This window comes from Pteronotus mesoamericanus, unplaced genomic scaffold (genome assembly GCF_021234165.1).
Source record: "Pteronotus mesoamericanus isolate MK-2021 breed Mesoamerican mustached bat unplaced genomic scaffold, CSHL_Meso_final contig_120, whole genome shotgun sequence".
NCBI classification, from domain to species: domain Eukaryota; kingdom Metazoa; phylum Chordata; class Mammalia; order Chiroptera; family Mormoopidae; genus Pteronotus; species Pteronotus mesoamericanus.
In genome coordinates this window covers 2,160,008-2,185,519 of record NW_026555041.1, presented here as the reverse complement: position 1 = coordinate 2,185,519, position 25,512 = coordinate 2,160,008, and the positions used below count along the sequence as shown (strand labels likewise).

At 41.8% G+C, this 25,512-nt stretch overlaps 1 protein-coding gene across 2 annotated transcripts in view; it reads left to right on the top strand.

The window, feature by feature from the left end:
- MTR (5-methyltetrahydrofolate-homocysteine methyltransferase) overlaps window positions 1–25,512 on the top strand; it is a 96,454-nt gene that overhangs the window by 10,963 nt on the left and 59,979 nt on the right. For both annotated transcript variants that reach the window (XM_054584724.1, XM_054584716.1), the window contains exons 3-13: window positions 1,004–1,093; window positions 2,641–2,710; window positions 4,382–4,474; window positions 5,904–6,010; window positions 11,963–12,022; window positions 12,736–12,830; window positions 15,158–15,258; window positions 16,616–16,677; window positions 17,920–17,987; window positions 20,169–20,248; window positions 23,297–23,409. In XM_054584724.1, the coding sequence (XP_054440699.1) occupies window positions 1,004–1,093; window positions 2,641–2,710; window positions 4,382–4,474; window positions 5,904–6,010; window positions 11,963–12,022; window positions 12,736–12,830; window positions 15,158–15,258; window positions 16,616–16,677; window positions 17,920–17,987; window positions 20,169–20,248; window positions 23,297–23,409 (939 nt within the window). The remainder of the gene's footprint in view (window positions 1–1,003; window positions 1,094–2,640; window positions 2,711–4,381; window positions 4,475–5,903; window positions 6,011–11,962; window positions 12,023–12,735; window positions 12,831–15,157; window positions 15,259–16,615; window positions 16,678–17,919; window positions 17,988–20,168; window positions 20,249–23,296; window positions 23,410–25,512) is intronic.

Sequence of the window (25,512 nt, the reverse complement as noted above, 5' to 3'; positions counted from 1 at the left end):
ACGCATTTATATAAGTGTATGTGTGTATACACCTATGTATGTATGTATCTAGATATGTATGTGTATGTGTATACATACATATCTAGAAAATTCACAGTACGTTTTATATATATGTGTGTATATATACAGATGATGTCATACTTTACTTATCAGTCAACCTTGTTTTTCTATTCAGCAATACTTCGTAGAGCATTTTGTGTTAGTATATGTAGAAATACACAATGTTTTTTAGCTACCACATGGCATGTAATAAAATGGATATGTTATAGTTTATTTAGCTGTTCTTTCACAGATGGATGTTAAGGAAGTTTGTGACTTGTAAATGTGTAAGTCTTGGTTTTCATTGCCCAGCTCTTCTGTGAACAGTTTTATCAGCGAGGAGGGATTGGGTTCACTCACTATGGGAAAAGCTAGGAGGCTGAGAGATTCCAGAGTGCTCCTCAGGTTGAAGCTGAGAAGAAAGGTTTTAAATAGGGGAAACAGGAGGGCACTGGGTCCTCGAGGTTCTGATGAGGGTGCGGGCCTGCTGCAGAGGGACTAAGATGTGGACGGACCAGTGTGGTCAGCACTGAGGTCCAAAGACAGTGGCGTTCTCTGTGGGGATCTGACTGTAGTGACGCCGTGGGAAGGCGGGGGTGGGGGGGACCTGACGTGTGTTGTCTGCCCATCCTGTGCCAGACACTTTTTATCATGTGTCATCATATAGCCATCCTGTGAAGTAGGCTTTTAATACTTTCAGATGAGGACACTGCGTTTAGGGAATTTGACTCAATTCACGGAACTTAGTGTGTCAACTTGTCTGAAGTCAAGCGCTATTATTTATTTACATCCTGTGCCTTCCTATGAAAGTCTTCAATCTGTTTGTATGTCTAGCCTCCAGCGCAGTGCTGTATGCTTAGTGAGCGGCCAGAGGCTGTTTAGTGGTGATGATGATAAAAAGGCGTATTGATTGTTGGGGGAGAGGGGTTCTAAACTCAGCATTGACGTTGCTGTCTTGTGGCAGGAATACTTGCTGGCTGGGGCAGACATCATCGAAACAAACACTTTCAGCAGCACTAACGTCGCCCAAGCTGACTACGGCCTGGAACACGTGGTAAGACTTGCATTCCCCCTCTTAACTAAGAGATTCACGAGCATTTACCACAGTACTTTCTGGTAGTGAGAAGACCACCTGAAGCGAATGCCTGGTTATCTCTTGTTTGTGCTCAGTCAGGAAAATGGTTTGACTCTTTTCTGCTTATTAATATAGTAGCCCATTTATTTTCCATCTGGCTTTTATGGGCAAGTAATCATCAAATAGAAATGACGCTTATTATGCAGTGACTGTTGATAAAGACATAATGATTGCTGTATGTACTGTTTTGTGAGGCCTTCTTTAGTATTGCATAGCAGATTTGGTTTCCTTTTACAAAAAAAATTCTGGCTAAATCATGTAACATAAAATTTACCATCCCAACCATTTTTAAGTGTAAGTTTAGTCACATTAAGTACATTCAGTTGGTGACGCCATCACCAACATTCATCCACAGAACTCTTTTCATTTTGCAGAACTGAAACTCTGTCCCCATTAAACACTCACCCCATTCCCCGTCCCAGGCCCTGGCACCCACCATCCTACTCTCAGTCTCTGAGTTTGACTGTTCTAGTTCCTTGTCTAAGTGTAATCATGAGATCATGCGCCTTTTGTGTACTGCAGTTATTTTTGTATTATTTTAGAGTAGGAGTTGGCAAACTTTTTCTGTAAAGGACCAGATAGTAAATATTTTGAGCTTTAGTGACTACATACAGTCTCTGTTGCAACCACTCAGCTCTGTCTTTGTAGCACAAAAGCAGTCTTAGAAGATGTGTAAAAGATGGGCTTGATTGTGTTCTAATAAAACTTTATGTACAAAATTGAAAGCAGGCTAGATTTGCCCTGGGAGCCATAGTTTGATACACACCTATTTTAGGATATTATAGTTTCTTAATATATAGATATGAGAATCCAAGGCAGAGAGTCTTTTAATCAGGTAGAATCTTGAAGATCACAAGTCTGGGACTTCCTAGCTCTGCTTGTGGAAGCCCTTCAGGAGGCCTTTGAACCTCTTTAAATTGTAGGCAGGACTTTGTGTGTGAGTGCATACTTGCTTTTATTTCCTAGTGAGTGGGTGCGTGGGCCTTTACCAAATGTCAAGAGGTTAATAATCTATAGAAAGTTCAGAATCTTTGATTACAGCCATTGTTTGGTGAAGGAAGTCAGGGCCTGAAGAAGTTGCCATGGGAACTGCCTGGCTGGCAGTGACAAAGCTGGTCTTGTAAAGCCTGTGCTGTTTCCATAACTATTATTTTATCTAACTCTCAGAACACTTAACTCCATCAGCGTATTCTCTGACATGCCAGATGTCCAGAGATTGTTCTTCTGTCACCTTGCTTATGGTTTTGGGGAAGAACCTATAAGCAGTTCCTAAGACTTTTGCCTTTCCTAACCCTGTTTAGGCTGGGGCAGCTGGTAGGCCTTCTGGGCCAAGATTTCAATCAGACCTCAGATTAATTTGCTTTCCAATTCCTAATGGAATGACAGTGGGTTTTAGAAGGTCATGGGTTCCTATTTAACATGTGGAGGAAACGAAGGATGAGCTAACATTTGTAGCTCTGTGTTAGGTCTACCAGATGAACAAGTGCTCTGCGGGAGTGGCCAGAAAAGCAGCTGAGGAGATAACTCTCCAGACAGGTAAGGAATGTCTTTCTCCCAATTGTTTTTTTTTTTTTTTTTTTTTTTTTTTAACTTAGAGGGGAAGGGAGGGAGAAAGAGAGGAAGAGAAACATTAATGGGTTGTTCTCGCATGCATCCCAACTGGGGATCTGGCCTGTAACCCTGGCATGTGCCCTGACTGGGAATTGAACTAGTGGCCTTTCAGTTTGCAGGACAGTGACCAACTGAGCCACATGGGTCAGGGCTCTCCCTTTTTTACAAATATGATTCTTGGACATTTTCAGTTTGAATATGCTGTCCTTATTGCACTTTTTCCTTTAATAATCGTTGGCTTTCCAGCAACCCTGCCGACACCGTGTTGAACTTATTTGTAGGTTACTTCTCTGCAATTTCACAGTCAAGCATTCACTGTCTTTCTGGATTGACTGTCCCCATGGGCCTTGGGCTCAGGGTTTGTTCTGTGTTTACTTTCCTACTGGGACCATGGCTCCTTGTACATTACAGCTAAAATGACTTTCCTCCCTTTGGAAGCACACCATAAGGTTATTAAGGCAACAACAGGCTGTTTTGGTCACTTGGGTTATTCAAGTATTTGACCTTACACTTTAAAGCTTTTCTAATCCCTGTGGTTGGTTTGTCTAGGTCAAGATATACTGTCTTTGGAATGTTTTCCACTTCGTACTGCTAATGTCCTTGAAGGCTCTGTGTAGCACACAAAAGAGTGTGTTGGTAGATTCAGACTTGCAGGAACATGAAAAGTGGCTCCCCAAAATAACTACCCTCCTGGCTGGCTGCCGCAAGAACACTTGGGCAGCAGCTGGTGAGGAGGCTTTGAAGGAAGGGAAGGAATAGAAGAAATATGTAGAGTTCTTTAAGATTTGAAAATGTGAAATTACTGCCAACAGGAAAGATGAAAGAAAATGGTTAGGAAGTTAGACACAGCATACTAATGAATGAAGATGGATCAATTTATAGGAACTTTGTTTCTGCCCTGGCTGGTGTGGCTCAGTGGATTGAGTGCTGGCCTTGAACGGAAAGGAACTCTGTTTCTGAGAGAGAATGTTTAAATCCATGGAAACATGTAGACTATTTCCCCAGCAGAGTTGCAGGTCAGAGGATGTTCAGCCAGTAAAAGCGGGGAAAGAGAAAGACATTTTTCTTATTCCCACATTATTGTTCAGCTTTGGAGAAGATAAGGACTCTTTGGGCCTGCAACCTGTTGAATGCTACTGTAAGGAGCTTTTGCAGAACCTGTGTTAAGTTCAAGACCTTCAAGAATATGGAGAGAATTTGTCCAAATGTAGCTATGGTGATAGAAAAGGATTACTTACTGAAACCCTTGGAAGCCAGGCATGTGAGAATTCGGAGCTTTGGGATTGGTTTGGCAATAATATTTGCGCATGCCCTCTATTTCATAATTTCTCCAGTGGGATCCAGAACAGCCCCATAATCAAAAACATATTTATAGTAAACTGTCCCTCTAAATGGGAGAAAGACTATAAATAAGCCTCTTGTTCAGGAGAGGTCAAGTTTTGTGGTCAAATGAAATAAAAATGTTTGGACTTTTACACCTTTGGATTTCAAAGTTTTGGACAAGGGATTGTAGACCTATAGCCTAGGGAACTTAATGATTCACAGCAAAATCCTTGAGCTATTCAGAGATTTCACTCTTGCTTCTCTTTTCCAAAGGGATTAAGAGGTTTGTGGCAGGAGCTCTGGGTCCAACTAATAAGACCCTCTCTGTGTCCCCGTCTGTGGAAAGACCAGATTACAGGAACATCAGTGAGTATTCATCACATATAAGCAATGATGGTGAGCAAGTCCTACTGTGTTTCAGTAACCTCTGAGTCTGTAAAATGGGGCCAATAATGGGCTCTGTCTCAGGGTTATTGTGACATAGTCCACATAAGGGCTTACAACAGTCCCTGGAACATAGAATGCATCTTAAAAAAAGGTAGCTGGTTTTTTGGTTCTTTTTCTTTTTAGCTTGCTTGCAAATATACATGGTGTTGCCTTAGTGTTTTTTCTTTTCTTTTCTTTTCTTTTTTTTTTTTTAAATCAGCTGTGGAAGTAAAACCAATCAAAATAAAGTTTTAAACTGACAAGTTGAGAAACTGTGGCCACCAGGCCTTTGTCTGTTAGAGAATAACACCTTAGAGCTCCGTTTTATTTATCATAAAGCAGTCCAAACTATATAAACATACTAGTATTATAAATATTATAAACTAATATATAAGCACACTTGCATTGAGATTTTACAAAAAATCTAGAAATGTAGGTCAGTTTCTTAAGCATTAAACTATAAAAAACGATTGAACTTTCAGAGCTGAATAGTAATAACACTATGTATTGCAATGGATTTTGTGTAGATGACAAGTTCAGGAAGCTGTGATTTGTAGGTTTTTGTCACAGAACGTGCAGTGATCCCACACTTTGTCCCCAGGCCTAGAACACTCCGTGCTCATTCTGATGCTCCCGTGGCCCAGGCATGACCGTGAGGTCCTGACCCTCCGTGTCCCTGCGCCGTGTAAGAGGAGGCTCCTGTAATGTGCTCTTCAGGCCTCTCTGCTGAGTACCTGAGCATTTTCTCTTTTGTCTGAAAAGTGAAATGGGGAGAGGGATGACTCCTCAGATGGAAATAGAAAACTCAGCAGGTTTCTACAAAAATTTCACCCAGGAATGATTGAACACTTTTCTTCAGACAGAAATTGCCTGTCAGGCAGGTTTTTTCCTCTGGCAGAGTTGGTGTCAGAGGGCGGGAGCCAAACCCAGGGAACTGCTGCGGCCTTTTCCCAGGGGGAGCGAGGGGGTGTGGCTCGCCCTGAGGCGTCTGTCGTTCCTCCTCACACCCGTCCCTGGGAGTTCATTAAAACTGTCCCTGGAAAGGGTGGTGTGTCCTAACGATCTCTGTAGTCGGTACAGGGCTAGGGAAGCCCTGAGCTTCCCTTTCACTCACTCTGCCCCCCACCCTCACATGGGAAGTGCCGGCTTCATGCATGTGTTTAGGGGCAGATGTGTTCAGTTTACTGGTTTAACTCCCATCACTCCCACATTTCTGTATTTGGTTTCAAAATGAAAGGTGGCATTGCCCTTCAATTGTGCATTATAACAAGCTTGTGTAGTCCACAAGTGCCAGGCCTGAACTGAGCATATCCTGGCCATTCAGACGGTATTGATGACTGAGGTACTGGATGGCATTTGTTTTTTGCAGCTTTTGATGAGCTCGTTGATGCGTACAAAGAGCAGGCCCGAGGGCTTCTCGACGGCGGGGTGGATATCTTGCTCATCGAAACTATTTTTGATACGGCCAATGCCAAGGTGAGTTAAGGGAAGGAGAGGCGCAGGCCTGGGGTTGGGGAGCTGTGATGGATCCCCTGTGTGGTGAGAAGGCAACACTGGCCATTACTGAAGTTAAGTGAAATTCCTCTAGTGCATTGTATTCTCGGCTCTTAACTGAGGCCAGTAGAATGGAAAAAAAAAACTTGAAAGGTTATCTTTTTAACTTTTACAAAAGTTTTTTTTTAATTATGAAAGTATATATCTTCATGTATAGATACCATGTGTTTTTGTATATGCATAGGTAATAAATGTATACTCATGGTTCTAAATTTAAATTATACATAAATGTATGCAGTGAAAAGTAATATCCTTCCATCTCCTGTTGCCGGGGACAACTGTCACCAACGTGGAAGTTCTGATGTGGGGTCCAGGGCAGGTGTCAGCAAGGGGGGCGGGTGTGTGTGTGTGTGTGTGTGTGTGTGTGTATGTATGTAGGTGTCAGCAAGGGGGGCGGGTGTGTGTGAGTGTGTGAGAGAGTGTCGGGGGGGGGGTGTGTGTGTGTGTGTGAGAGAGTGTACGTAGGTGTCAGCAAGGGGGGCGGGTGTGTATGAGTGTGTGAGAGAGTGTGCGTAGGTGTCAGCAAGGGGGGCGGGGGTGTGTGTGTGTGTGTGCGTGCAAAGGCAAGTAAGTATGTGGAGTACAAAGGAGATGCCCTTCTATGGTCTTTTGTATTTGTTTGCTTGTTTAATTTTCAGTCACAGTTGACACACATTATGAGTTTCAGGGGTACAACACAACACAGTGATTAGACGCTTATGTAACTTACAAAGGGACCCCTTTAATAAATCTCACACCCCCCTGGCTCCTTACGTGGTTATTTCAGTGTTGTTGACCCTGTTCCCTGTGCTGCACTTTACGTCCCTGTGACTGTTCTGTAGCTGCCAGTTTGTACTTCTTTAATCCCTTTGCCTTTTCCACTATCCCCACAACTGTTTTCCATCTGGTGACCTGCAATTTATACATATGATTTTTTGCACAATGTATCTAAATAATAAAGTTCCACAAGTAAAATTGCCAGGTAAAAGGATTTATTCATTGTTAATTCTGATCTTTAGTGTTAAATTAGCCTCCTTCAAGATGTGCTCATTCAAACCCCGGTCAGCAGCCAGTGCATAGCACGCTGGTCTCATCACGCCTTGCTGACACCATCTAGTGTTGCACTTTTTGGTCTTTTCCAATTTGATAGGTGAAAAGTGCTCTTTTTTTTTTTTAATTTTATTTTAATTTATTTTTTCAAATACATTTGTCTCTGCCAACCCCCCGAAAAGTGCTTTCTTATTGTAGTTTTTATATGTATTTTTCTGACTACAAATGAAATAGAGCATCTTTTTTTAAAATCCTCGCCTGAGGATATATTTATTGATTTTAGGGGGGAGTGGCGGGGGGGGGGAAGAGATAGAGAGAGAGAGGAGGAAACATCAATTTGTGTGAGAGAAACATCGATTGGCTGCCTTCTGTACATGCCCGGAACAGGGATCGAATCCGCAACCTTTTTTTGGTGTACGGGACGACACTCCAACAAACAGCCACCTGGCCAGGGCAAATAGAAGATCTTTTCAAAGCTTTACAGCCATATGTATTTTTTCTCCTGTGATTTGTGTCTTATGCTTTATTTCTGTTGGACTTACGGTCTTTTTCTGAGTCTTTCCCTAAGGAAATCATCCTTGTCAGTGATGACTAGCAAATGTAGTCTCCAGTTTGGTGTTTGACTTGACTTCCTGTGTGGTGGTGATGGTGACACAGCTGTGGTGTTTTTTTCTTTGTTTGATTTAGTTTTTAAATGGTGCAACAGAATTTAATTTTGTATGGTTTGGTTTATGGATTCTGGCTTTTCTGGTGGCAGGGAATTATATTTGCAAGGGCACTTGCTGTTCCAAGGATAAAAAATGGTCTCTTTTTATTCTTAGTACTTCACTTTTCATCAAATGTTTGTTATGAAATAAGACCACAGATTCAGAATTCTTTTTATAATGACTATTCTGTAACTACCAATTTGTACTTCTTAATCTTCACCTTTTTCACCCATCCCCCAACCTCCCTCCAATCTGGCAACCATCAAAATGTTCTTTGTGTCTGTGAGTCTGTCTTAATTCTGCTTGTTTATTTATTTTGTTCTTATTCAAAGAAATAAAGAAAATAAAGATTTTCTTTATTTTTTTAGAGATAGAGGAAGGGAAGGAGAAAGATGGAGAGAAACATGTGCAAGATCAATTGGCTGCCGCTCACATGTCCCCAACTAGAGGCCTGGCCCACAACTCAGGCATGTCCCCTGACTGGGAATTGAACCTGTGACTTTCCAGTTCACAGGCCGGCGCCCAGTTCACTGAGCCACAGCAGCCAGGGCTATTCTGTTTTTTAGAGTCTACATATAAGTGAAATCATTGGACATTTGCCCTTCTCTCTCTGACTTATTTCACCCTCTAGGTTCGTCCTGTTTTTACAGATGGCATGATTTCATTCTTTTTATGGAGGAGTCACATTCCATTGCTGCACCACTTGTTCTTTATCTGTCCATCAGTTGATAGACAGTTAGGTTGCTTCCATATCTTGGCTATTGTCAGTAGTGCTACAGTGAACATATGGATGCATGTTGTTTTCAATTTAGTGTTTCGGGTTTCTTCAGAAAATACCCAGAAGGGGAATTGCTGGATCCTTCTTTGTCTCTTGTTACAGCCTTTGTTTTAAAGTCTATTTTGTCTGGTATAAGTATTGCTACTGGAGCTTTTGTTATTTTTTTTATTTCCATTGTCATGAAATATCTTTTGCTATTCCTTTACTTTCAGTCTGTGTGTGTCTTTTGAATAGAAGTGTTTCCTGTAGATAGCATATGTAAGGGTCTTGTTTTGTTATTCATTTATCTTCCATGTGTCTTTTGATTGGAGCATTTAATCCATTTGCATTTAAAGAAATCATTGGTAGATATATTATTATTGCCATTTTATTCATATTTTTAATATTTTTTCCCCTTCTTGAAGAAGTCATTTAACATTTCTTGTAATACTAGTTTGGAGGTGATAAACTTAGCTTTTTCTCGTCTGAGAAGATATTTATTTGTTTTTTTATTCTAAATGGTAACTTTGCTGGGCAGAGTAATCTTGGACATAGGTCCTTGCCTTTCATGACTTTGAATACTTCTTGCCAGTCCCTTCTGGCCTGCAAAGTTTCTGTTGAGAAATCAGCTGACAGTCGCTTCCGTGTAGGTACCTAATTGCTTTTCTCTTGAGGCTTTTAAGATTCCCTCTTTGTCCTTTTCTTGGGCTTTTGAGTTATGATGTGTCCTGGTGTGGACCTCTGGGTCCATCTTGTTTGGGACTGTCTGCGCTTCCTGGGCTTGTGTGTCTGTTTCCATGGCAAGCTGGGGAGGTTTTCGTCATTATTTTTTCACATTGATTCTAAATCCTTTGCTGTCTCTCTCTTTCTGGTACCCCAATGATGCAAATGTTTGTATAATTGCTATTACCTCAGAGGATCTTTATGTTACCCTTACTTTTTTGGATTCTTTTTTCTTTTTGGTGTTCTGTTTGAGTATTTTCTGCTTCCTCATCTTCCAAATTGTTGACTTGATCCTCAGTTTCATCTATTCTGCTGTTGATTCCCTGTAATGTATTCTTCATTTCAGTTCACATATTCTTCATTTCTGACTGGTTCTTTTTATGTTTTGGTTTGGCTTTTTTGATTTCTCTTTGTTGAAGTTCTCACAGAGTTCATGTGCTCCTCCCCTAACTTCATTGAACTCTGGATCTAATGGATTGCTTGTCTTCATTTTGTTTAGTTATTTCTTTGGAGTTTTGTTGTGTTCTGTCATTTGGCACATGTGTATTTGTCTCCTCACTCTGGCTGCCTTCCTGTGTTTGTTTCTGTGTATTAGGTAGAGCTGCTATGTCTCCCAGTCTTGGTAGAGTGGCCTTATATAGTAGGTGTCCTGTGGGGCCCAGGGGCACAGCCTCCCTGGTCACCTGAGCTAGGTGCTTCAGGTGCACTCCCATGGGGACTGTGTGTACCCTCCCGTTATCGTTGAGGTTTCACTGCTGTTGGCACATTGGTGGAAGGGATTTACCCGCAGGCCGACTGGCTGTGAGGACAGGCTGTGGAGGACCTGTGCAGGGCTGGCCCCACAGAGGAGGACTTCAGCGGGGCTCAGGGGCCTACCTGGTCCACCCCTCATGTGTGTTACCTGTGGTGGTGGTTGGGTGGTGCTTCGGCGTGGTTGGAAGCTGTCCAGTAGGTGCGCTGGCTCTGGCACCTCCTGGGTGGTACAGGCCAAGGTCAACCACCGCCCATAACTTTTAGACATATTTTTACACTAAAATACTTGCATTGATAAAGAATTAGGGGAATGACTACCAGCCAGAAACTTGGATGACTATTCTATCTCATGCTTAACATTTCACTCATATGGTTTTCCCTATAAACCTGTCTAGAAATTATTTGTGAATCTCTAGTAAACAAATCTTATAATTTGAAAAGCAACTCAAGAATACATTTTGAAAATAAGAGTGCTAACAAATATAATAGAGAGTATACCTGAAATGAGACCCAGAAATGAGATCCTAATCTAAATAATATTGAAAAGAGTCACAATATTGTTTAGATTAGAAATAAGCGTGGTATATAATAATGAGGTAAAGCAGTATGGAGATATTTTGTTAGTGTAGTTTTTAGGTTTTAGAATATGTTACATCACATTCTTTTGATTATTGAGGGGCTGGTTTCCCTCACTGTGTTTCTGGAATTTATTTTGGAGTAAGAAATAGGATAAAAATCTAACTACTCTTTTTCTCTAAGGTTACCTAATTTTCCTAACACCATCTATTAGACATTCTTTTATTTTCTGATGAGAGGAATCATGTGGACTCTCACCCACATCATCTAAATTCAGGATTGCATCTGGTCTAATCTGTTCTAATAATCTGTCTGCTGATGCCACACGGCCATCCTGCTGTTTACAGGACAGTATCATGTCATGTTATATATAGCATTATAATTACAGTGTGTTTGAGGAACTGGTAGGCTGGCAGGTTTTTCATTAAACTCCCCTTCTTTTTTCCCCAGAACTTTCCTGGCTACTCTTTTCATGTTTATTTTCTGTAAGATCTTCAGGATCAATTTGTCTACTTCTAAAAAGAGAAATTCAGATATTTTTCCAGTGGAGGGGGCACGCATCAATTACAGGTTACCTTCTGATTTCAGAAAATTAATTATGAAAATATGCGCATCTTAGAGTCAAGAAATATAATGATAAAAAGAAAGAGACTGTGTTGCCTGGAACTTAACAAAGCTTGCTCAGGGCACAGTAACATGGGATTTGTGTCTCTGTGTCCCACTCCGAGCCCACACTCTTTTCTGAAATGACACACACTGCTGATTCCTTCCCTGCCACGGATATAGGAGGGCGTGGAAGGCAGACACGTTCTAATTTCAGTTTTGGTTGAGTAGTTCTCATTGGCTCCTCCTCCGAGGAATCCTGATCCCTAGGTGAACTCTCAGTCAGCATTTGTTTTCTTAGTGTGACAGTATGATCTTGGGACGGGTGCTGTGTTGTGCGTCATAGATAGGACACATTTCTTCTTCTTCCCAGAGAACACAATGTGGATCTTACCTGAACAAGTCTTAGGCCCTGACTGGTTTGGTGTTGTCCCACAAAGTAAAAGGTCGCCAGTTCGATCCCTGGCCAGAGCACATGCCTGGGTTGCGGGCTTGGTCACAGTTAGGGTGCGTACAAGAAGCAACTGATCGATGTTTCCCTCTTACATCGATGTTTCTTGCTCTCTCTTTCTCCCTCCCTTCTCCTTTCTCTAGAAATAAATAAATAAAATCTTTTTCTTTTAAAAGAGAGAGGTCTTAGAAAAGCCAGGATTCAGATCAGCCAGTTAGACTGATCTTGGACACAGTCTCTGAGATAAACATGATGTCCTTTTTTTTCCCTGACAGGCAGCCTTGTTTGCACTCCAGGACCTTTTTGAAGAGACGTATGCTCCCCGGCCTATATTTGTAAGTTCTAAAATGTTGATTTTTGTTTTTTATTAATACTGTCATTTTGAGGGTAGGTTTTTTTTTTTTCTTGCATAGAACTATAGAGAGTATCTTTCAGGAACCACCCACTTTAATATTTTTTGTTCACCTCCCTCCTACCACCACCTCTAGACAAAGAAAACGAATCTAGAAGTGGTTGGTAGGAGCAAAGGGGCCTGGTTGAATTGCGTTCCTGAAGCTGGAGGCTTGGGGCTCACTCTCCTGAGGGCCCAAGAGGGGTGGCCTTGCGTGCTGACTGTAAATATCCAGCGCTGAAGACAGCAAAATTGCCAGTTTAGGAACTCAGTGGCGGACGCACTTGAGAGTCCTAACGTTGTTTGGTGAGGAGAGAACAGAATCGATGCTGGGGCTGCGTCACAGCAGGTGGCCAGGCTAGCCCGAGGTGCGTGGGGAAGCCGTCTCTCGTGAGACTGGATGTGGGAACCCTAAGCTGTTCTGGCCGTGGCTTTGGCCTTTGTGGCTTTCCCTTTTCCTGGCGTCTGTGGCTCACCAGCCCCCTCCTCACTTGGCGTTTTCTGTTTGACTGTTGTAGGAAACGCTGCCTTTGAGCCCCGCAGCTCCTGTCCCTGTACGAGGACACAGAAAGCCAACTTGCTCACTTTATTTTGTCTTTGTGACTGAACTGTTAACTTGAGTCTATCTTGTTGACTGAGTTTACTTTGTTAATTCAGATTTCAGGGACAATTGTTGATAAAAGTGGGCGGACGCTTTCTGGACAGACAGGAGAGGCGTTTGTCATCAGTGTGTCTCACGCTGACCCACTCTGGTGAGTCATCATTCTTTCCTTGACTCTGTCCCTATTTGGGGATCTTCCCTGGTGGCTTTGGAGTGTGACTTGAGGAGGGGTTGCCTCTGCATATTTGCACCGTCCCACCTGCGTGGGATGCTGGCTGTCCTGGGTGTGCATTCGGACTCTCCCCTCAGGAAACCCCTGAGGGTAGGAGACCCCTGCCTAAGTGGGTCGGTTTGAGGGGCGGGGCAGCTCTCACCCGTCCTGGGCCAGCCAGATGGCTGGCTTTTTGTCTCTCAGTGGCCCCCTTAGAGATTAAGACTGTGCTTGTTGGTGCGGTGATAAGATTTGGAACCTGTTGTCAGTGCTTAGATTTTTTGCCATGCTTTACACAGTTTTCTCATTCCCTATATATGGAATAGCCAGAAGCAGTCCAGCTTGGAATAAGATGGGAATTTTAAAGCTTGGTATTTTGATCGTTAAAATTAACCTGATTTTTTCATTCTATTTTAACATATCTCCCCATGTTTTCTTACCAAAATGTGAATGAAATGGAAGCTCTAAGAGTATATGCTGTTTTTCACCTCTGCCTTCTCCATAAACATGCTATGTATTCTTTCTTCTGTCCCTCTCTCTCTCTCCCCCTTTCTCTCGCACACACCCTCTCCCTCTCCCCCCGACCCCCTCAGCTCCCTGTTAGCCTTTAAGACTCATCTCAAGGGTCCTCTTTAGGGAACCTGCCTTCTCCCACCAGCCCAAGTTGATGTTCCTCTCTGAGCACTGTTTAGTAGTATTATAGTCCTTGCCAGAGAAACAGCAGTAATAGACATATATCGAGAGTTTGCTGTATACCAGCCTTGGTTCTGAGTGCTTTTTGAGAGTTATTTCTTTTAATTCTGCCAACAACTCTTGAGGGAAGGTACTGCCCCATTTTAGTGACAAGGGAACTGAGACTCAGGGGTTGTGACTTGCTCAATATCAGTAAATAGGGGACGAGGGACAGGGGCTTGCTCTTAGCCACTCTGTTGTACCACATTTCATCAGTTATGTGACGGTTTTTTCCTCACATGTTTATGTTTATAATTTCAGGGAAGATCTTCCCGTTGAGTTAGTGTGGTAATGTGATTTTATGAAGACTGCTGTAATATAGGGTGCATTATTACTCTACTGATCAGGCCTGATAATTAAGAAAATAACTGCATTGAACTGGGTTGTGATTGGCTCCTTAACAGCTTATGAGCTTTTTTAGAACAGTCTCTTAGTGAAATGTATTTCTCTAGTGCTTGATAGAGTCCTTGGCACATAGTAGGGATCCAGTAAACATTTAACAGAAAAACTCAAGATAGGAATGGGTAGGGTTCTCTGAAGACACACTTTATGTAGCTTATTCTAAATTTTTTTGTCTTCTCTCAAACATTTTGAACATTTCTCCTTCATTTTCTTTTTTCTCTTTCCTACCACATTGCACTTAAGAATTTTAGTAAAAGAAAAAAATATATATAGGGTGGGACAAGAGTAGGTTATAGTTGTTTGTATGGAGAATACTACAATAAATAAATAATAAGTTGTAAGTATGTGAAACACAGTTTATTCTTGTTATTATTCATTAATTATTGTAGTATTTTCCATACAAACAACTGTAAACCAACTTTTGCTCTGCCCTGTATAAAAAAAGAGATGACAGAGTCCAGCAGCTTCATGGTTGATTCCTGCTTTCCCACAGGCCTCGGGGGCCCCTGTGGAGACAGGTTTTAGAGGGTCTCAGGCCTCCACTCTTCAGACACAGCAGCTCTGCCTTGATCTGTTTTATATGAGTCAGTTTCATCTGCCAGACAGACAGCCCCTTGGTTTTGTAGGGAAAGAAGGCAGCTTCACTTATAAGAGGACAGATTTTGAGTCCTGGGCCACCTTGCAGGTCAGTTGTGGAGTAAGGACCAAGTCTCGGTTGTCTAGCCTCCCAGAGTGGCTTCCACATGCCATTGATGTTCCTTCTACCTCCAAGATTTTTTCTTTTTCCTCCTCCTAAGGGTTGCTTTCAAATCAGATGTTAGTTGGCAGGGGTGGTTCGCAGGCGCCTCTGTTTCACAGTATGCTGTTACCAGACTGGGAACTCACTTCAGGAGTCACATCCCTGGGCAGGGACCGTTAGCCACGAGACCGTCTGATATGGGAGACGTGGGCCGCAGTGGTACTCGGTGCTGCAGGGTCCTTGAGTGACAAGGCTTTGACTGTAGCTGCAGAAAAGTGCTTTGTCAGGAGATTTATTACCTGCTTGGTTTTAGATACATTCTTTTATTATAACTCTTTATATGCGTAAATATTTTGAATAAAAGAGGATGCTCCTAATCTTTCTGTTTTTCCAGCATTGGATTAAACTGTGCCCTGGGTGCAGCTGAAATGAGACCTTTTATTGAAACAGTTGGGAAATGTACAACAGCCTTTGTCCTGTGCTATCCCAATGCAGGTGTGTATTTTGAGGGCGCTGCTCATGGGGAAATCCAAGTACGGAAGACATGGATGGATAGGGTAACAGGTCTTGATAAAAGGGTTTGTTTTATAGGTCATGGTGTGTAGTTAACACTCAGTAGGAATTCTCTAAATGGAGAACATTTGGGTCTAGACACACTGTTTCCCTTTAGACTTGAAGGCACAGTTTGGCTCAGCTTCTAAGCTTCAGAATGGGACAGAACTTGGAGGAAAGAAGCCTAGTCACACAACTGCCCAGAGCCTTCTGGCGACACTGCTCACCGACCATGTGGACGGTGGCCAAACTGCGTGCAGAGAACGTGGGGGGAGCCCTCTCCTTCACTCTCTTCACTAAGAGCAGGCAGGGGACTTGTGCCTTGTTACCTTTTTCCTTTCTAGAAGTTAGGACTTCTAGTTTACCATATATAAAAATTACCAAGAGAGTTGTAGATAATTCTCAAACTATCCAAGTAAATAGTGGTAATTCATGCTGGGTTAACCAGAGTTCCTGGTGAATATTTTTGAGCACTATTTAGCTACTTAGGGCTAAAAATCATTTCCCTGCTTTTTTCCTCCAAGTATATACATTTTATCGCACAATAAATTTTATTTCCCACGTGGAGCAAGATAACTGGAAGGGGATAAGAAATAAAATAGGAAATTGGATATTTAGATACTAAAGCCTTAACTTGGGAAAATTTATTTGAGAGACGATTCGTTGTGTTTGGTATTTTTAATTGTGTATCAGGTACTACTAGTTTGAGGGGTACAGTATTCCCCCAACCACACCCCAACTAGCGGGCAATGATGAATTTTATTTATGGGCAGGAGAGAGGAATGAGAGCTTCTGTCTCATATAGCAGTGACGCTTTTCTTTCAAATGGAAAAGAAATAGTGGATGTTCGTCTATGCCTTCTCTTTTAGTGTGGTGTCTCTATATACTGTGTTTAATATTAACAATTATTTGTTTTTGCAAGTATGTAATTATAATATAGCATTAGTTGGTAAATATATAATTTCCTAACTTTTGAACATAAAGCCATTACAAACGCAGTCATACCTTGGCACTCGTCAGATTCAGAACTTGTCAAACCCTGTACTTGTTGCATTTTGACGAGAAAAAAAAAGTCTCAGTGCTCGGCGCTTGCTTGGGACTCATGTTCCATGCTGGAACTTGTATGCGTCACGGCACTGCCCCACAAGAGAAAATGCTTCATCACGTGTCACTTGCTTGGTACTTGTTGGTTTGGCACTCGTCACGAGTTCCGGAACAAACCGACGAGTACCAAGGTATCACTCTACTGTGTCTGTTTGTTAAAGTCGTTTCCAGTGATGGTTGCAATGTACTTTCTTAGGTCTTCCCAATACCTTCGGTGACTATGATGAAACTCCACATGTGATGGCCATGCACTTAAAGGTCAGGAGCCCTCTGTCACTTGGTTCTTAAGAGATAGAGAAATGACATTTTAGATTTAGACTATTTAGGAGCAAAATTTTTTCCTAAATGAATTCCAGTGTGTATATAATGAATAAAAGTTGAGTTAGGCTGATTTAAGATGGCGGAGGTAGAGGGAAAGGCTAGCTGTTGGTATCTTGTTCCCCAGCCGGTACGGGTGGCTGTCGGAAAGCTCCCAGTGAGGTCCAGCTGAAATTAATTGGAACCTGGCCGTCCCGCAGCCCTCTCACATGGTGCCCCGCTCCCTGGCTCCCAAGCTCCTTGTTCCTCACTGTCACCTCCCCCGTTCTCCTCCTCTCCCATCCACCTGCTGTCTGTGCTGCCCACTGTCCCTGCTCATTGCTAGTCCCCAAGTCTGTCATCCTCATTGCTTGAATGTGTGGCTCTGGCTCACTGACCTTCTCTCCTAAACGATTTCTGACTTACTCCTTATAATTTTAATACCATATATAGATGCCCTTTTCAGTGTTTAGACTTCTCCGTTGCTTGACTTCCTTTCTTGTCCTTCAAGCTAGCTTAGGGTTGAACTCTGGGCCCACGTGGGGTTGGTTATGGGAGCAGTTGATACGTGGTTATTGTGACTGAGGAACTGAATTTTTAATTCTTTAAAAATTTTAATGGATTTACATGTAAAAACTGCATTATTTAAAAATGCACTATCCAGTTCATATTTATTCAGCTCAGCATATGGGCTAAAGTCTTGACTATGATCAAATAAACAAACAAATATCTTATTATAGTATATTTTATTGTTTTTAATTTTTAAAAATATTTTACTTATTTATTTTTAGAAAAAGGAGAAGGGAGGGAGAAAGAGAGGGAGAGAAATATCAGTGTGTGAGAGAAACATTAATCCGTTGCCTCTGGCACGCCCCCAGCCAGGGACCTGGCCTGCAACCCAGGCATGTGACCTCACCAGAAATTGAACTGGCGAACTTTGGGTTTGCAGGATGACATCCAACCCACTGAGCCACACTGGTTGGGCTCTTATTTCATTTTAAATGGTGTAAAGGATTTCATAGTACCTGAACTGTGCTAATGTTATAGTGGGGGCATTAAAAGAATTGTATATAAAGTGTGTTTAGCTCTCTTTTTAATATAAAATTACTGATTCAGGAAATGTAGGATTTTTTTCTGCTGAACAGGTAGTGGTGAGTTTAGAATTCAGTTGGACTCACTGGAACTTTCTTTTCCTAAGTGCAGGACTTTGCTATGGATGGTTTGGTCAACATCGTTGGTGGATGCTGCGGCACGACACCAGATCACATCAGGTAATCATTACTTCGAATGTTTTACCTTTTGTTACGGGGATGGATTGCGTCCTCCCCAAATTCATATTTTCAAGTGCTTACTCCAAGTCCTCCAAATGGACTGTATCTGAAATGGGGACTTTAAAGAAGTAATAAGGTAAGATGACGCCATGTGAATAGCCGCTAATCCAGTACAACCGGCACCCTTGTAAGAAGAGTGGACAAGACAGAGACACAAACAGAGGAGGGAACCATGTGAAGGCACAGGGAGCAAACAAGCCCCGGAGAGAGGCCTTAGAGGAAACCAGCCCTGCTGACACCTTCATCTCAGACTTGCAGCCTCCAGGACTTGGAGAAACAAATTTCTGCTATTTAAGCGACTGTATTCAATCTGTGGTATTTCGTTATGGCAGCCCTAGCAACCTATACCTTTATATTATAAAAATCCCAAAAATAAAATGAATGCTCATGTGCCTATCTCATAGTTTTCATAATTTTCCACATTTGCTATTCTTATTTAACTTACTCTCCAACTTATTCCTCCTTAGACTAGTGATTTTCAGCCTTTTTCATCTCATGGCACATGTAAACTAATTACTGAAATTCTGCGGCACACCAAAAAATGTATTTTTGGCTGATCTGACAAAAAATAGGTATAATTTTGATTCATTCACACTGGATGGCTATTGTTCTGTTGGCTGTTGTCATCTTTAATTTGACAATCTAAGGGAAAAGAGGTCAGCACCCCTGACTAAATAGCCAGGTATTGCACGTTTTAAAAATGAATTTTTTAACAGTGCACCAGTGTGCCTGCTGTGGCACATGGGTTGAAAATAGCTGCCTTAGACTATTGTAAAGCAAACTCCAGGTATAGAAACATTCCACCCTTAAGTACCTGACTGACATATGAAGGCTCCTGAAGGGACAGCTCATGTTTCCTATGGGCAGGGGCGTGCCTCCATTAGATCCTGTCATGAAGGAAAAGGTGGTAAGACCACACACACGTGAGGTCAGGACAAGTGTCCCTGCCTGCGCAGTGCACAGTTGGCTAATCCAGGTCGCCAAATGGGGCAGGAGGAAGGGAGTGTGAAACCTGAGCCTGGTGAAGCTGTGTAAGCCCTTGGGATTTTGTGGCTTGGGAGAGGACTGGAATTCAGTAGAATAAAACATTTAAGACTGTGTGTTTGGTTTTTTCCCTGCAGTGACAGGTGGTCATATTTTGAGCTAGTTATCTCACTGAGCCTGAGTCTATTCTGAGTCTGTTTTCTTGTGTATAGTATATTCCCTGTGTTGAATTACCTACTATTTCACTACTTTTGTTGACTTCTGTGATACATTCTATTGGGTCTATGTCATTTTTTAAACATCTTTTAAATAATCTCTGAAAGATATCAATTGTTGAATATAGCTTATCTTTGGATCTCTTTATTTTTAAGGTTCTCTGTTTTTAAAAAGTTCTAAAATTAAGTGTGTGTTAATATAAATATATACGTAGATATATATGTCTCCTTGTCTATCAATCTGTGTATGTGTGTGCATGTCTATATATATTATATAATATTATATAAATAGCTAGAGTTTTCCAGGTTAATTAAAGACATAATCCATTAAAGCTGACAAGGTTAAAGAGAGTATGAATAATTTAAACACATTTTTAGGAGTACTTATTTTGGAGTTTTAATGATGTATTTCTGTACATCCTCCCTACTCTGTGCATGCTATGCTTGGAAAAAACAGATCTAAAAGATTTAATTTCCTTCATTCCTGGGATCTTTTCCCTTGTTTGTACCTCCTTCTCGATGAAGAAGACTTTTCTTTGAAACTACTTGAATGAACAGCAAGGACGTACCTCATGTGTGGATTTGGTGAAGTAAAAGATATCTGTGGGTCTGGGAACAGGAAGAGGAGATGTGCTGTTTGCATTTATGCAAATGATTTCCCACCTCTGGGTTCACGCATCGGAGTGAACGCAGAAACTGGCTCAGTCGCACACAGCAGAATGGGCAGGGACAGGAAAGCTAGGTTTAGGCATTCATTTTCTGCATTGCTGAGAAAACCAGAAGGTGTAATTGTTGCTGCACATTTGGAACTAGGTATATAAGTATGTGCATCATTGTGTTAGACTGAATTTCATAGCGGGAAATTAGGTTAATTTTATTTTATTCAGAATTAATGGATATACTGTTTTCTTTTTTAACTCAGGGAAATTGCTAAAGCTGTGAAAAACTATAAGCCTCGCGTTCCACCTGCCACTGTTTATGAAAGGCATATGTTGTTGTCGGGTAAGTCATCAATACATGGTTTGTAGGATTTCAGAAACCATTTGTAGATTAATTTAGTATATTTGTCTTAAGTGGTAGTGATGTTTGTGCCAACCACTTGTTTATTACATCAAAGAAGAGTATATATTTTTCTTGGCACTTGAGTGAATTCTAGTGAAGAATCCTTTGTTTTTCTAGGGGTGACATTAACTTACAGGGAAGTGTGAATGAAGGCAGGTGATTCTCCCAGGTGCCCTTGTTTAGGGTTAGAAATCACATGGTCCCGTTTCTAAATGTGCAGCACTTTGAAAACTTACCCTTGTCCACAGCCTAACAATTCTCATTGCCAGATTTGCTATTATCCCATATTTTGCCATGTATAATGTGATCCCATGTAAAATGCGCACCCACGTTTTTATGTGCGTTATACCTGGGATTATTATCTCCATGGTATGTAATTGTTACAACTATCTATAATGCACATCCTTATTTTCCCCTCAAAAATTTGGCCAAAAAATGAGCAGTATACACAGGAAAATATGGTAGTTACTGAAAATTTCAAACTGCCAAGGTTCAATATTTTGTAGTAACCACAGCCGCTTCCTAGAAGATCTTGTTTGTTTCTAAACTATTGTCATGGTCTCACATTTGTCATGTATTCAAGACTTTTCAAAGAGTTGTGCTATTTATTTTTCCAGTTTGTCCTCAGCAATCCTATGAGGTAGGCAGCCTCCTTTTTCAGAATGAGCTTTGATGTTCAGCTAAGGAACATTGGTAAAAATAGTTCATTATGCCAACTGTTAGAAAACAACTTTAAATTTTCTCCACAATACTTTAATGACATATTCTTATATAGTATCTTTAAGCAAAAAAAATAAATAAATAAATGTGTGTGTATATATATATATATTTAAATAGATTCCTAGCGAACCTGCAGATTGTACACACGGGGAATTATATACCCTGATAATGTAGAATTTAACATTTCTCTAAATGGAGATAGTTTTATTCTTTATGTTCTTCAAAGAAGAGTGAAATGAAAGACGAGTGCAGCAATGGCAACACCCACCTTCTCAGAACATGCTGCCCAGAGGCAGGCCCCGGGAGCGCTCTGGGGCTCGGTTCTGTGGTGCCCCCCAGAGTGGCTTTTGTCAGGGAGAGGGTGGTAGCATAGTTTATTTCATCTTTAGATTTTACAGCTATTAATTGACTTCATCCAAGTGGTAACAATTAAAGTTGTCAGTCTTTACCAAAGTTGAAACAAGAAGAGAACCATTTAGATACGATTTTTTAAAAAGAATTTATGTGTGTAAGAATGAAAGAACCCTTTTATTCTGATTTGAATTTATGCTATCTCTAAATTGCTTTACAAATCATCTTTAATTAGATCTTTTAAAGATTTTATTGATTTATTTTTAGAAGGGAAGGGAGAGAGAAAGAGAGGGAGAGAAACATTGATTGGTTGCCTATCGTATGTGTCCCTTTTGGGGATCGAACCGGGGACCCTTTGCTTTGTAGGACAACGCCCAACCAACGGAGCCATACTGGTCTGGGCCTTTAATCAAATCTTAAAAGAATGACAAACATACTCTTTTAAATTGTTCTTTTATACATTGCATACTTGTGAAAAATGTGGTTTTTAGATCAGCAACTTTGCCTTCATAGTCGATCAGAAGTGCTTTGTGTGGAATGCTTCTGGCCTCTTCAACACTTAGACTTGTGCCTGCCCCGTGGGTCGCAAGGGCCTGCCCGGGGCTGGCAGGGGCCATGTCAGCGTGAGAAACGTCCAAGCCTGTAAGCGTTTTTGTGGGTTTATCTGAGCCAAACCAACAGCAGTTGCTGGGAAGCAGCATCTCAATAGGTTGAGATTATGCTTCAGAGAATGGCAGTTTTATACCTTATTTTATACATTACAACCAAAGGAGGAGGCATAAGGAGGGTTACATCAAATCCACTGGTGATCGACTAGGGAGACAGGAGAAAGCAAAGCAGGGAAATGTGTGGGACTGGATAAAGAGTAAAATGAAGAGACAGATACTTCTTTACATTGGCGGGTATAGGACAGTTAACAATTAACATTTGTAGCACGTAGGGACGGGATGCAGGGTGGGGGGCGTTGGGGGGACAGAATAACAATGGCAGATTCCGTGGCCTTGCCCCCTGGTGAGAGATTGAGCCCTGAGGGGTCGGACAAACGGGATTCCAGAGGTATGTTATCCGTAGATACAAAAAGACAGTAGACAGGCTCAGTGAAGGTAAAGATTGACCTTTATCAGGAAAGATCCCGGCCTAGGACTTGACCGACTGCCATGACCTGCTTTTGGTTAAGAAGTTTTCATTTCAGACCCTCCTTTGTGGTCACCTGTGGTCTCTGAGTTTGTAAGGCCACCACACAGGCCTCCCCTGAACTTGTTGGGTTAACCTGTGGCTCCTTTTTAGTTCACAGTTCTTATCATTGGAAAGTGAAATCACAAGCCCAAAGTGGGAAGAAATAGTCTTCCCAGCTGGTGAACAATTACTCATTATTTTCCTCCTTTGTCTCTGTCTCTTCCTCAACCAGTGCCTTGGCAAAGGACTCAAAAGCCATTTTCTTGTAGTAACATCTGTGATTACTGGTACTAATTTTATGTTTGTTAACGTATCTAGTCTCATTTTTACAGTAACATTATGGGACAGATACTATTACTGTCTCTTTTATCAGCTGAGAGGCTGTGAGAATTCGCCTGAGTTGTTCACTGAGATGGCTGGGAAGGGCTTGAGCCTGAGGCTCACTATCTGCAGAGCCTGCCAGTAACCACCCAGCGAGATTCCCTCTCCCGACACGTTAAATACGATGTGTAGAACAAAGCAGTTAAAGGCCTTTTCTGTAGTGATACTTTATATTGCATGTTGTTTTAATTTCCTTAGGGAAGAAGGTGCTGGTCCTGTTCCCACATCACATCTCCTGTCTCATCAGATGGGCTGTGGCACAGAAATTTCTTCACTTGCTTTGGAAAACATTTGCATTCCATCTGTGTCATGTCACCATGTGCATTTTCAGAAATTTTTCAAAGTGCTTCTCCTTTTAAGGTCTAGAGCCCTTCAGGATTGGACCCTATACCAACTTTGTTAACATCGGAGAACGCTGTAACGTGGCAGGATCCCGGAAGTTTGCTAAACTCATCATGGCAGGAGACTATGAAGTGAGCATCTTAATACAACCCTTGAGGCATCTGCCTTTTTTTCTTTTTTTTTTTGGTTAGCATGTAAACCAAACAGTTCTTCTGATAGCCTTTGATCAGTCATTAGTAGAGCTGCTGGCAAGTGTGAGAACTGTAGTGTATGTTTGCAGCGGGCTGGGCTGGTGGGAGAATGCAGCTTTGAAAAATTCAAGCTGCTCATGTCATTGTTTGTCAAAAAGTACTGCATTTGGGTTATGAAGGGGGAGGAGATGGGAGGGATCTGGGTTCTAGCTATTTCTGTTAATTGGGAAGTAGTGTTTAAAATTTGAGAATGCTCTTCATTTTGGCTTCTCACATACCCTTCTGGGGAAGGGGAAAGCCAAGAAAATTCCAGGTCCTGATGACCACATGAAGCAGTGACTAATGTGGTATTGATTCTGTTAGCTGTAGACTGAAATAAATACACAAACACAAAAGAAAGAATAGGCCCTTCCATGGGAAGTTCAGCGATCATTTAGCCAGTGTGTTTCTAAGCTCCATCCTCCTGTGGATGAGCAGAATATAATCTGTATAGAACCCACCCTAAACCTCTGGAAAAAAGTTTTTTTCATCCGCAAATATGAAGTTAAAAATGGAGGAGTTTGGTCTGGTCTTTAATGATGATTTATTTTATCATCAAACTTCTCTCACTTGAAGGTTTTGCAACCTTTAGGAAATCGGTCTTCCAGAAACCACTATCAAAGTGGACTTTGTTTTAATCAGAAAGGGCCCGTTTATAACCCTTTCTGGGCCCACTGATCACTCCATGGTGGCCTCCCTCTGGAGCACACAGGTGGGGCCTGGGCGCCTGGTCCCTGACGGTTCCGGTCAGTCCTCTCCCTCCCGTCCCGCTGCTGCTCCCCGCCACGTGTGCTGCTGTCACGCTCCTTCCCAGTTTGGTTTGGAAGCTTTCACAGGTAGCGTTTTTGCATCTAGGGGAAAATCCAGACTCTGGAGGCCGATATTCAGTCCGCTCCACTTAGGCACCAAACTTCTTTCCCCTCCTGATCAGTCGCCTGTACGTTCCGGGAGTTTTATTTGTTCCCTTCTGAACCCTAGTGACCCTTCATAGTGTATAATGTTCTTCAGTTGACAGTGTTTGTTTACATTTTGATTTTATGACCATTCTGTGGTGTCCCTTTTAGCTCTCAGTCTTGATAGGTTTGATACAGAAAGCAGAGGGCATTTTAGGAAGAAGCAAACAGATGGGAGTAATATCTGTTGTTTAATACGGTCTGACTCTATGCCAGTCACTGTGCTAAGTGCTTTGCCTCATTACTCATTTAATCTTGACTGACTTGTAAGTACTGTTACCATCCTCATTTCATAGATGCGCAATTGAAGACTGTTGTTTCACAGCAAGTAATTATGGACCCCAAGTCTGTCCAGCCTAACCCTTAACCACTCTCCTCTCTCTGCCTGGATGACACAGGAGGGGGAGGTGGGAGTGGGTCCCATTTCCTTGCAGTTCCCTATGAATTGGTGATCTATTGAGGATCAAAGAACGTTGGCCTGAGAAAACTTCCAGTCCTGTCTTTTTGCTCAATTTGCCCATCTTTAAGAAATTGCTTTCTCTGAGCTAATTTGGGAAGGCTGGACTCCAATGAAATAGAAAAGATGGGTATTGTCATCTCTTTTTTCCAGGTCATTTGACCTCTGGTCTAACCAGGTTGCTTGGCATCTTCCCTCTGCATCCTCCAATCTATCTCCCAGGTCCCAACTGACAACTCTCCCTCAGGGAGCTTTCCCCACCTCAGCCCACCGAGACCTCACCCTGCTGGGTGTCCAGGCAGTCTTGGCATGTGATTCACATGCTATGGCAGTGCCAGTAGCTTTCTGTATGACTGTGTCATGTGCCCTGAACAAGATGTATGGCCTTCAAGAACAGAGATTGTGACTCATACATCTTTTTATTCTTTCCTGAATTTAATATGTTGCTGATACTCAAAACATTTTTTCGATATGCTTTTTATTTATTTATTTATTATTAAACTTATTGGGGTGACATTGATTAATAGGATCATACAGGCCTCAAGTGTACATTTCTGTGGTATATCATCTGTACACTGCATTGTGTGCCCACCA